At 49.3% G+C, this 13,560-nt stretch overlaps 1 protein-coding gene across 3 annotated transcripts in view; it reads left to right on the top strand.

Annotated features, from left to right (window-relative positions):
* LOC135916876 (alpha-tocopherol transfer protein-like) overlaps positions 1-1,942 on the top strand; it is an 85,817-nt gene extending 83,875 nt beyond the window's left edge. For all 3 annotated transcript variants that reach the window (XM_065450305.1, XM_065450304.2, XM_070535959.1), the window contains exon 6: positions 1,326-1,942. In XM_065450305.1, the coding sequence (XP_065306377.1) occupies positions 1,326-1,499 (174 nt within the window). In that variant the 3' untranslated portion in view covers positions 1,500-1,942. The remainder of the gene's footprint in view (positions 1-1,325) is intronic.
* The last annotated feature ends 11,618 nt before the right edge of the window (positions 1,943-13,560 follow it).

Here is a 13,560-nt window from a genome sequence, read left to right on the forward strand (position 1 = left end):
CACGACGTGACTGCACCCTTCTTATCCGTCTATGGCTTGGAGTAGCATTTTCAAATGCCTACTCTTTCCTCATCGGAATGGCCAACAGCCCACTGTGTGACTTCTGCGGGTGCAACGAAACGATCGAGCATCTTCTTTGTCAGTGCTCTCGTTTTAACCCACAAAGAACTGTCCTCTCAGCCACCTTAGACAAACTGGACAAGCGCCCTATGACAGAAGACAAGATCCTTGGAACCTGGCCTACGCGAACATCAGCGCGAACATCAGCGCTATGAAGGCGCTGCTGCAATACTTGAAAGACACGGGACTCTCTGACAAATTGTGACAGTACACTGTGTGGCGCAGGACTGTACGGTGACACTGCGTAAGACTAGGAATGCCTTTGCGGGTTGCGTGACAGTGCCCACAGAAATAGTTCGTGTGTACGTGCGTGTGTGTGCTAAGTTTTTTTTCCTTTTTTTATCCTTCTTTCTTTCTCACCTATTGCATCCCCTTTCCCTTCCCCCAGAACAGGGTAGCCAACCGGAGATAATCTCTGGTTAACCTCCCTGTCTTTCCTTTGCCTTTCTCTCTCTCTCTCTCGTCAGCGTCTAGTCGGGTCCAGTCAATGGTTTGCCGCAGAAGAAAAGACTACGTTACATTTTGAAGGGAACCAAAGGCAGAACCTTATAGCAAGCCACGAGAACCTTTCAGAAGTCTAAATGACCAGAATGCGGTAAAATACACTGAACTTTCCGTGACATCACAACCACGTATGCCGTCACTAAGGTTACGGCGCGAAATTGCATAAAGTGGTCCTCATTTTGGTCACTATGATAATCGATCATTTTCCGCCAAGAGAATACTTTCTGTAAGGGGCACTGTTCCCGGTCGTTGGCTTTTGGGGATTCAATCACTTCCGCGAGATTTCCCCTGAATAGCACCGGGCAGGTCGGCTTGTGCAGGTGACACGGTGACACCAGGTGACACCACGTGACACAGTGACACTTTGCTAAGACGTCGTGCTTGATTGTAGCCGAAGATTGCTGTCTGCTGTCGCGGCCCATATATAGACGCCGATGGGCTCGGTGCTAATCGCGCGAAATCTCACAGAAGTGATTGTGTCCCCAGAAGTGAATTACCGTAAACACTTCCTCCACTGTCAATTGATATCAGTGTATGTACCTCCAGTAGCGCCCCTTCGAGATCTTCGTGCTCGTCCGCTACGTTGAAAGCCTGCACTCTATCATTGTCTCCTTATATGTAACTTGACGCGTCGTTTATATCACCGAGCATGAGTGACTCCTCTGACCATCCTCGTAACGTGTTGCCGCTCTGCGTCGCAGATACACATCCACGGTTCAGACATGGCGTCGTTGCACCAGTACCTCCCGCCCAGCATCCTCCCCGAGGAATACGGCGGGGTGCACGGCCCCTTCGACAACACCAAGTACTGCCAGGGCCTATACGACCGGGAGGACAGCTTCGTCCAGGACCTGAAGTACGGGTACTGCACCTGAGCGGCGAGAACGGAGGAGAGAGAGAGAGAGAGATGCACTACGCGCAGTCGGCTCGGGACCGCGCTCGACCCAAGAGGCACAGAGGCTTCGACGCGACCCGAGCGCCGATACCTTACGCGTCTCCGAAGGAATCACGCTACAGCTGCGAGCGCGATGACGAATGTTCAACGACTTCTCTCTGTTCTTGTTTTCCTCTCATTCTTTTTTTAAGTTCCCTGCTGGTTTTTGTTTATTCCAGAGCGCAGGTTGACTCGTCGGAGTTAACAAAAAAAAAATGAAGTGAAATTTGCGCTGTCGAAGAACACGAGGCACTCGTTGGGGTATAGGCGGCGCCGATTGCCGTTGGCTCGGCTAAGCGTGTATATATTTCTTAAATGCCGGCGTCTCTTCGACTGCTATACGTAGCGCGTCGATTCACACAAGCGCCTTCCAGCCCATATATATATATATATATATATATATATATATATATATATATATATATATATAAGTTCGTCAGATCAGCGTTGCAGGCTGGCATCTACACTGGAAGCACAGCGCCACTCTTCGATTTAAGAACACACCGTGCTTTGCTTTAACCCTCCTCGGTGATTTCGTGGAGGAGGAGTTGCTCGAAGAACGCACCTGTACTTGAACGCATTCTCGCAGGCAACGGAGGAAGCACGTGATCAGAAGGCCTTAGCTCAGGCATGGAAGTGAAGTGTCACGCAAGCGCAGTGACTACTCTTATCGAAAGGAGGCGCTTCCAACCACATTATTGAGTCGAAATGGGGTGTCGAGTGCAGGAGCTCACGTTCTAATATTTGAGTAAGAGTATCACAGTGAAAAACAACCTTTCTTTTGCACCATTACGAGTGCTGGCTAACAGCCTTATACTCTCAACAGTGCCACAGTTTTCTCTGCACGACAGCAAGCTGAGATTACACTTGCAGTGAGAGAACGCGCAGAGCTGGTAACTGTGAATTAATTCTGACCACCTGTATGCGCGCCGTAATATTCGACACGAAAATTTGACAGCGGCAGCTATTAAAGTTTTTCTTTGTGCAGTTTTCGTATCGAATGTCGCAGCTATCGTCATCGCATTTACTTTGCACGAAAGAAGTTGCTGAAAACAGAACGTTCTTTGTTCCCATGAACAGTTGCATTTTACCCCTTAAGTTTACGACTTCAGTCATAGGACGAAACCAGTACCCCTGAGGGTGAAAATTTTTTCTACTGTGTATGCATCTATTATTCAGTGCTCTTTGGCTGCCCATTGTACAAGTGAAAGATCGGGACCTGTAAACTTATGATGTGCTTGCTTGGTGTGTAAACGAAACCACTGAAAGGGTCGTGGTTCGACCCTTGTGATTTGGTACACCGGGAGAAGTTGAACGCCGCGGCGTTATTTAAAAAAAAAAATTGAAAAAGTTTGCGTTTGACAGCGTATTGAATGTGACATTGTTGCCCGCACGTTTCGAAAACATTTTGCTTTTTCTCACAATAATAATCCTCAGCTATAGCATGTACCCACAAAGTGGGACAGGCCAAATATCAGGCTACAGTAGGCAGTTTAAGATAATAATTTTAAATATATAAAAACAATGGAAAAAGGGAAGACGCAGAAAGACAAGAATAGTGGGCAACTGAACAATCAGACTAACTGAAACAAAATTATGAAAGTGGTATGAAGGAAATATTGATGAATCGACTTCACTTAAATAAATAGTGAACAAAAAAAACAAGGAGAGAGAGAGAAGGGCGAGTAAATAGAAATTAACACGGTAGTTGTTTCGTTTCTCATATCACTTGGGGCACCAACAACAGGGATCTTTGTTGTTGCAGGGATCTGTATTTGATTCTTTTCAAATACAGTGCAATAATGATTCCTGTGGTTCAGGCCCCAAATGGTATCGCATGACAACAATACCTCATCCTAGTCCGAACTAGGAAAGCGTAGCTCCGCGTAACTTTTTTCTTGGGCTTGAATATCGTCGAAAGTATAAAAAGAAGTGGTCTATCCATTTAACTTCATTGCACATGCAGCATAAAAGGGTCGTCATCAGACCACCTTTATGTAAATAAATGTTTAATGGCGGGATGCGACAGCATAACCGTACGGGCAGGGTTTCTTTATTCCTCTCCTTGACCCAAAAATATGCTCTTTATGTTCTCTTCATGACATTGAACGTGGATGTGTCCTCGCTGTTGAGGCGACACCTTACTGTTATTTGTTAAGTGACGGTGTTTTTCACTTTGATAAACAATGAAGGACGTCGAAGCTGATGCAGATTCCAGTGGAGATATGTCAACTGCTTTTTAATCAACATGAAGTCCAGATGCTGAAAAACGAAATAAATAGCATACCTCATTCACCAACACTTCTTTCGTCGTCAATGTCGTCTGAAAGGGGACTTTCGCCACGGAGCAAGGACAGACGGTCTTGACTGAACGGCTCGCCTGTCGACGTCACAAGGCACCGGTTGACGTCCCGTGGTAGTGCGACGAGTTCACGCTCTTCGCTTTTCAGCCACCTGGTTGTGTTAATGTGTAGTGGCTTCTGGCACTTGTAGAATTCGTGACATCTGGTCTTGCCCGTGAAACATGCTCGGGGCTACTTGTCTTTTCTTTCTCCATAGCCTCAGGCGATTTGATTGAAAATTTGAGTTTTTCAATAACAGCGGACAAGCATACGCGGGCGGTATTGGCACACTGCTCTCGAACAACGATCTAATAGACTCATTATGAGTAGCGATCAATGCAACCTCACAAATATTCAGCAAATCGGCGGCGGTGTTTCAATGATGAACATAAACTGTGACCGTAGTAAATAATGATATCCAACCATTCCTTTATTAAACCGTGACTACCAACCACATTTTCGTCCGTCACAGTGGGCGATGAATGTTGCTGATCTGAAGTCTCCACAGTATACCCGTGACGAGTAAGTTACCGGAAAGCATACACTGGTACAGGAGGAGTACTATAAGAGAAGGTAAGTACGTACCGTTCGCAAACACCCGGAAGAATGTAACACAATCGACTGATGTGGTTTAACAACAGAAAGCAGGACACGAGCCATAAGAGACTCCCTATAGTGGGATGATTCGAATTAGCCCCTTTACGCACCCATTAACTCTGTCCATTGAAAATTCAGACATCTTTTGTATTTTCAGTATCATGAAAACCATGAGCTACAGAATGGATTAACAATCTTTACTTCTTCGGCGAGCTTTTCTCAAGTTTACAGATTTGCGGCTCCATGCGAAGACTCTCTGCAGGAGCGTGAGATATGACAATATCAACTATTTAGGTTCCAGCATACTTTGAAAACACCCACCTAGTCAGTTTCATGTCAAAAAAATGTCAAAAACAATGTCAAAAACAATGAAAGTCTCGAACCCGTTGCACGACGACACGAACACCGAGAGCAAATATCCAGCCGTCTACCGATTCCAACTCGTGTTACTGAAGCATTACACCTATCAATCAAACTTGCAGCACAGTTCTAATCGGAAGTGTTTCGTGATGTGTGCAGCGAGTTCTAAACGCCTTTATTTTCCTCAGTTACTTTGCTTTTGATGCACTTCTCCGCGTGCCTGATTGTGTCCGCAGTGTCTGAAGGGGTTAGTTTTGACCCACTGAAGGTTTTTCAACATGCAAGCGAAGCTCGACAAACTAAGGTCTTCGAATTCCACTCCTATCACAATGGCGCCGCTGCAGCTGGCAAGCGAACCCTCAACCTAGTGCTCACCTGATGCTAAGCGCCGTAATGACTTGTCTACTGCAGCTGCTGCAGGTAAGCTGAGTGCACGGTGTTTTATTTTCCTTCGAACACACACACACACACACACACGCGCGCATGCACACACACACACACGCACGCACACGTACGCACACACGCGCACACACGCGCGCACACACACACACAAAAACACACAGAGAGAATAATTATAATGAACTAAATTCTAGAGCTTTACGTGCCAAAACCACGACATCAATATGAGGCACGCACTACTCCGCAATAATTATGGCCACCGAGGGTTCTTTAACGTGCACGGAATGCACGGTACACGATAATTCTCGCATTCCGTCCCCATCGAGATGCAGCCGCCGCGCTCGGAATTGAACCCGCGACCTAGAACTCAGCCGCGCAACGCTATAGCTACAGGAAAACCACGACGAATGTAGATAAAGCGAGGGAGGTATTTAATGTCCGAAAGGTGGAGAGGTTCTCCTGAATGACGTGCTTCTTACTTGCTAATGGAGGGAAAAGGAAAAATGCTACAGAAGAGATGGACGACGGTGAAATGCCAAGGTGTTGATGAAACAAACTTGCTGCTACACATGGAGGGAACGAGGAAATGGTACAGTATGGATAGATGGTGGAAAGAGGCCAAGCTGATGAATAAACAGATGCCTGATGGCCCGGAAATTATTTGCGAGTACGAGACACCGGATCCTTGGCCCAACCCCACTGTAAGTAAGCGCCATTCTTGTTCTTGTTCCCTAATGAAATGGTGCAAGCAACTCTGGAGGATCGGCCATGAATCGGACAATGAAAAAGCTGCAAACAATTTTTTAGGGAAGTAAGGTGAAATGAAATAAGTATCTTGTGAACGGGATTAGAAGTCCCTACTGTTGCAGATATGAATGATCAAATATCTAAGTATTGCAGAAAAAAGGTACGCGGGCACAAGAAGTGTTAAGAAGAATTTCAGCATGCAGTTTTTTTGTCTCACGCATAAAGATGCCGAGGGCTTCACAAATGTTTCTGTGGCTGAACCCAGAACAGTAGCGCCGAAGGAAATAATTACTGGAAGAGCCAAATTCAAGACAAGGTTTTGGAAGGGTTCTTCTGAAAATATTTTCCTTTGAATAATAAACCAGCGGCGTGTCAAAAAGAACTGTTGCAGAGATTCACTCTCACTGTATAATGGACACAAAGGTAATATAACCAGATGAGACTTGTGGAGGTAAAAGTTCAGTAGGGGGACTCGGTACCGTAGTCTCGTAATCGTTAATTCAATTTTTCTAGCGGAGCCCCATTTGTTGTTCCAAGGAAATTTGACATGCGGGAAATCGTATGTTGACAACGATGATCGCTCGAAGTTACTCGCAGTAGTGTATTTTATCAATCGCGTTGCAGTTATGAAAGAGAGCGAGATATGCAAATGAGAGAAAGGCAGGGAGGTTAACCAAAGTTAAAGCCTCCGGTTTGCCACCCTGCAATAGGGGAAGGGAAAGGGGAAGTAAACACGGAAAAAAGAGTGGGGACAAAAGGAAAGACGTAAAGAAGGAAAAGCACGGGATCGTGATAGCCTTTCTAATAGGCTACTGCCACGAAAAATGGTCAACAAAGCCTTGACCAATTTTAGATGTGACTACAGTTCATGTCGTCATTCCAAGACAGTCAGTTATGAAAGTGGCCTGTCGTCAAGGCGTGCCAAGACGTCCGCTAGTGACAGCCGGTGCGCGCTGTATCGAGGACAGTGGCAAAGCACGTGTTCTATGCTCTCCTCGTCACCGCAGAGACTGCAAACTGTGCTCTCCCCCAGACCAACTCGGAAGGCGAAAGACCTTGTGAAAGCGACACCGAGCCACAGTCGCCAAATTACTGTTGTCTCGAGTCGAGAGAGATGTATACAACTCTCGCTGGAGCTGTATAACCTGACGGAAGGTATGCACGATATGACAGGATTGTCTGACAAAAAGAGCACGTGGCAGTGATGAAAGCTGACGTAGGTGAAATGGAGATTATATTGTTACGTAGGAAGACGCAGACGACAAGCTATGTACAAATATATTTACAAGGAAAATACGCTGCGCTTGGCCAAGAGGCAACAGCCCGCGCTAGCTTCTAAATCGTCGTCGTCGTCTTCACACTGCTGGCCTTTCGTGATCGCACATATTGTGCCGTAGCACTACCCCCGGCTGCAAAAGCGCCGTCCCGGAGTGACTAAAGATCGGACTCGGAAGCAGTGTAGTAGGCCTTGAGCCTACTGACGTGTACGACATCACTAGATGCCACAGGAGAGGACGAGCTTGAGCCCACAGGAGCAATTTCGTAAGTCACAGGCGTCACCTGGCGCAGCACGCGGTAGGGCCTTGTGTATCGCGAAAGAAGCTTGACGTGACGAGAGGGCGACCACAGGAGCACGAGCGCACCAGGTGAAAACTGTACGTCACGATGGCGGGCGTTGTAGTGACACTGCTGAGTGGTCTGTGAGGCCGTAAGTCGAGCACGGGCAAGCTGGCGTGCATGGTCGGCGAGGGCGATGGCGTCGCGCGCATACTCGCTTGTTGAGACCGCAGCAGGAGGAAGTGCCGTGTCTATAGGGGCAAGGTAGGTTCGCGACCGTACAGTAGATAAAAGGGAGAAAATCCGGCGGTGTCGTGCCGGGAAGAATTGTACGCAAATGTTACGTAAGGAAGGGCAATGTCCCAGTCGTGGTGGTCCTTGGAAACGTACTTGGCCAGCATATCGATAAGAGTACGGTTTAACCGCTCTGTCAGGCCATTGGTTTGAGGATGGTATGAAGTAGTCAGTTTGTGTTGAATGGAACAGGAACGCACAATGTCAGCGATAACTTTCGAGAGGAAGTTTCGACCACGGTCAGTAAGCAGCTGTCGCGGGGCGCCATGAAGCAAGATAATGTCACGCAAGAGAAAGTCCGCGACGTCAGTGGCGCAGCTGGTAGGGAGAGCCCGAGTGATAGCGTATCGGGTGGCGTAATCAGTCGCGACGGCTACCCATTTGTTCCCAGAGGATGACGTGGGAAAGGGACCGAGCAGGTCTAATCCAACACGAAAGAACGGTTCCACAGGGACGGTGATCGGCTGGAGATGACCGGCAGGTAGCACCTGAGGTGTCTTCCGACGCTGGCAGGGATCACAGGCAGCAACATAGCGTCGAACGGAGCGAGCGAGACCAGGCCAATAGAAGCGGCGGCGGACGCGGTCGTACGTGCGGGTTACCCCAAGATGTCCTGCAGTGGGTGCGTCATGCATCTCAAAGAGCACAGTCTGTCGTAGATCTTTTGGCACGACAAGAAGAAGATCAGGGCCATCAGGGAGGAAGCTCCTTCGGTACAGAATGCCGCCCTGGAGGACATATCGGCGAACGGATGCGTCGGTAGGTGTAGAGCGCAGACGCTCGATGAGTACTCGCAGCGATAGGTCTCGGTGCTGCTCATCGGCGATGTTAGCGAAGGCAGACACAGAGAAAATGCCGTCGGCGGTACTACTGTCGGCGTCGTCAGGCTCGTCAACCGGGTAGCGAGACAGGCAGTCAGCGTCCTTGTGTAGTCGGCCAGATTTGTAGGTGACAGAGAACGAATATTCTTGGAGGCGTAAGGCCCAACGACCAAGTCTTCCTGGAGGGTCTTTCAATGAGCATAACCAACAAAGCGCGTGATGGTCTGTGACAACGGAAAAGGATCGGCCATATAAGTATGGGCGGAATTTCGCAACCGCCCAAACTAGGGCCAGACACTCACGCTCAGTGATGGAATAGTTGCGCTCCGCGGGTGAGAGGAGCCTGCTGGCGTAAGCGATAACACGGTCGTGGCCACGCTGGCGTTGTGCCAGTACTGCTCCAATTCCGTGACCGCTGGCATCAGTACGGACTTCGGTAGGCGCAGAAGAATCGAAATGGGCCAGAACGGGAGGCGTTGTGAGAATGTCGATTAGATGAGAGAATGCAGAGGCCTCGTTATCGCCCCACTGGAAAGGAGCGTCCTTTTTCAAAAGGTCGGGTAGTGGTCGTGCTATGGCGGCGAAATTCCTCACGAAACGGCGGAAGTACGAACAAAGGCCGATGAAGCTGCGCACATCCTTGACACACGTCGGAACAGGGAAGTGCGTAACAGCATGGATCTTGCCTGGGTCCGGTTGCACTCCGTTCGCGTCAACGAGATGTCCAAGGACGGTAATCTGGCGACGGCCGAATTGGCACTTCGATGCGTTGAGTCGCAGACCGGCTCGCCGAAAAACGTCCAGGACTGCTGAGAGGCGCTCGAGGTGCGTAGCGAACGTTGAGGAGAATACGATAACGTCGTCCAAGTAGCCCAAGCACGTGGACCATTTGAAACCGTGAAGAAGGGAGTCCATCATGCGTTCAAAAGTGGCAGGAGCGTTACATAGGCCGAACGGCATCACCTTGAATTGATAAAGACCGTCGGGTGTTACAAAGGCAGTCTTCTCGCGGTCGAGATTGTCCACGGCAATCTGCCAATAGCCGGAGCGAAGGTCAATAGAGGAGAAATAGCGAGCACCGTGGAGGCAGTCAAGGGCGTCATCAATCCGAGGTAGGGGATACACGTCCTTTTTGGTAACCCTGTTAAGGTGCCGATAATCCACGCAAAAGCGCCATGAGCCATCCTTCTTTTTTACCAGCACAACCGGTGACGCCCAAGGACTACATGACGGTTCAATAATGTTCTTGGCAAGCATTTTGCGAACTTCTGCGTGAATAACTTGACGCTCAGCTGGTGACACTCGATACGGGCGGCGATGAATAGCAGGGGCATCGCCGGTATTAATGCGATGTTTGACAGCTGTAGTTTGGGCTAAAGGACGATCGTTAAAGTCAAAAATATCGTGGTAGGAAAACAGAACGCGGTAGAGGTCACGAGCGTGCTCGGAGGGCAAGTCGGGGGCAATCATTTTCCGGAAGTCAGCGATGGTACAATTTGTCGACTGCGATGGGAGAGGAGTATCGGATGAAGTGTCGTCTACTGCAATGGATGCTACTGAGTGATCCTCGAATGAACAAAGCTGGGCCAAAGACATCCCACGTGGCAGCACTGGTGTCGTCAAGCCAAAGTTGACCACTGGCAGGCAGACGCAATTTGCCGTAATAGATAAAACTGTATGGGGTACTGTGATCCCGTGCGTAAGGAGGACGTCTGGCATAGGAGCCGCGATGTAGTGACCGTCGGGGACTGGTGGGGATGACACTAGGTCAACGTAGGTCAGTGCCGAAGGTGGCAAGCGAACGAAGTCGGCGGAACTGAGGCGACTGGGGTGTGGTTCAGCAGGATCCAGAACAGGCAGGTCAAGGCGGAGAGTACTGGCGGAACAATCGATGAGAGCAGAATGTGCGGAGAGGAAGTCTAAGCCGAGGATGATGTCGTGGGGACAGTGGGCGATGACTGTGAATAGCACGATTGTTGAGCGATCGGCGAAGGAGACGCGGGCGGTACACATACGAATGACGGGGGCTGTTCCGCCATCGGCGACACGGACAACAGGCGTCGTGGCGGGCGTGATAATTTTCCTGAGCCGGTTACGAAGGTCAGCGATCATTACGGACAAATGCCCCAATGTCTATGAGAGCAGACACAGAAACACCGTCGACTTGCACGTCAAGAAGGTTCAGATGAGTGGGCAAAGTCAGTAGAGGATTTGGCGGCGTAGGGGGCAATGCAGCGTCACCTCGAGGCGCTGCATCGTCTAGTTTTCCGGCTGGGAGCGGCGTCCGAAGGGAGTCGGCGAATAGGAGCGACGGGGCTGGGGAGAGCGAGATTGTCGTCGTTGGGGCGAAGGCGAACGAGAATAGGGGCGGTTCGTTGCAGGAGAATCAGTGGCGGCATTATCGGAGCGTGCGGCATAGGGAGGAGAAGGGCCACCGGAGGGGCGAGAGTAGGCAGTAGAAGTAGACCGGATCGGGGAACTCCAGCGACTACGACAGTGCCGAGAAATGTGCCCGATGCGATGGCAGTGGAAACAAATAGGCTTGTCGTCAGCAGTGCGCCATTCAGATGGGTTGCGGAAACGTGGTGGGTAAGAAGATGCGGGACGGGGCGTAATCGAAGAAGCCGGGCGGGTATCAGGGCGATGGGCCGAGCAGATGGTGTGAAGACCCATGTTTTCAAACTCCTGGTGGACAACTGCCTGGATCAGTGAGACCGTGACTGCAGATGTGGGGGTGGGACTGGAGTCGAAGGCAGCCGGATAGGCGGCCTCGATCTCACGCCGGACGATCCTGGTAACATCGGCAGTGTTGTTGGGACGAGGAGCGTCGGCACAGGAAGATGTCGCTGGGGTGTTGGGCAGACGGGCAAACTGCTGGTCAATACGTCGGCTTTTGGCGAGTTCCAGGCGGCGGCACTCTTTTATAACAGCATCCACCGTGGCTGCGTTGTTGCAAACGAGCAAGTTGAAGGCGTCATCGGCAATGCCTTTGAGGATGTGGGAAACCTTGTCTGACTCAGTCATGTGGGTGTCAACTTTGCGGCACAGAGCCAAGACGTCCTGAATGTACGTGACGTAGGGCTCCGTTGACGTCTGCACACGACCGGAAAGCGCCTCTGCGCGGCAAGTTGGTGACCGTAGGGGTTGCCGAACAAGTCTCGAAGCTTTTGCTTAAGCGAATCCCAACTGGTCAGCTCATCTTCGTGCGTCCGATACCAAACTCGAGGAGTGCCACCGAGGTAAAAGACGACGTTGGCGAGCATGATAGTTGGGTCCCACCGGTTATTGCGGCTGACGTGTTCGTAAAGGCTGATCCAGTCCTCGACGTCTTCCCCATCTTTTGCCGAGAATACGCCAGGATCACGGGGAGCGGAGAGGGTGATGTAGGTCGTCGAAGTGGCAGCAGGTGTCGGAGCCGGTGGAGTCGGGTTGGCGTCGCCGGGAGCTATGAAGGAAGGCTCGACGTACCGTCCACTGCGAAGCTCCGTGACGAGGTACAGGGAACGTCCACCTCCACCAAATATGTTACGTAGGAAGACGCAGACGACAAGCTATGTACAAATATATTTACAAGGAAAATACGCTGCGCTTGGCCAAGAGGCAACAGCCCGCGCTAGCTTCTAAATCGTCGTCGTCGTCTTCACACTGCTGGCCTTTCGTGATCGCACTTATTGTGCCGTAGCAATATGAAGATCGTGGGATGCTACTGCGAGTGCACCTGCATATTAGTTTAATGCTAGACCATTGTGGCCTGGCACCCACACGTATCGAACGAGGCGTAGGTGTTTGGGAGGAGAGAAGAGACAGTTTCTAATGAATCTGACAATTTGGACGTGGTCGTTAGGAACAGACGGACAGACATTCAGTTAAAATTACTGCTGATGACAGAGATGATGGTAATTTGCGCAAAGCTAAGATAATTGCCAATAATTCCGCCTGAAAGATGGGCGTAAAGTCAGGTACCTGAATGCGAAAAGACCGATTTAGATATGCTAATACGATGCCCACACCTGTCTTCTCTTAGCAGACGAATGGATTAGTTGGTATCACGTTCTTTGTATCCAGGTAAACAAGGTGGTCTTCCAAAATACTATTAAGATATTGATGAGGTAAACGTTTAGCTATTGTTCGGAAGAAATATCATCAAATTAAATTTTAGCGACTGGAGCCGAGGTTTTTATTAAGGCTATATCACGCATAGGGGAACATTTAATGGGTAGAAGAGTTTCGTGCGAAAACAAGTTGAGGGCAACGTGAGCGATATCACTGATGGTTAAAAAATGAGGCCGATTCTTTAATGAAAACATATCGTGACCTTCTCTGCGGTGATGGATATATAATAAAGTTTGTACTGTTCGGATATGAAATCCCATGAAAAGAGAATGCAGGCATGATTCTTGAAATAAGATATCAATTGGCGGCAAATTTAGGAAGCCCTAGACATAAACGTAATGCCTATCGTTCTAATAAAAGCCGAGGCCAAATTTTGTATGCAGGTCCATGAGAAAGCAAAATGCAGCTGAAGTCTATCATCGTGCTAAACATACATGCAATAATAGATTATTACGAGGGCATGCCGACGCAAACCTGATCAGTTGCTACTATGTCTACGCATCATTCCTGCTGCGCGCGCTCCTTTTGAGCTAATAAGCTGCATATGCGGACTGCGGTCAATATTTTCGGTGAATACTGCACCCAAATATTTAATTGAATTCACCTGCGGAATACCCTTTTCTCGATAAAGAATGGAAATTTGCGCAGGAACGTGTTGAAGAAAAATTAGGATGGCGCTTTTTCTGATATTAAGAGAGAGGCTAATGCCGTCAAGCCACAATTCTAGGCTACTCATATAGGGCTGTAGAGTTTAGCACAAAGCATGTAACTG

Source organism: Dermacentor albipictus, chromosome 3 (assembly GCF_038994185.2).
Source record: "Dermacentor albipictus isolate Rhodes 1998 colony chromosome 3, USDA_Dalb.pri_finalv2, whole genome shotgun sequence".
Taxonomy (NCBI): domain Eukaryota; kingdom Metazoa; phylum Arthropoda; class Arachnida; order Ixodida; family Ixodidae; genus Dermacentor; species Dermacentor albipictus.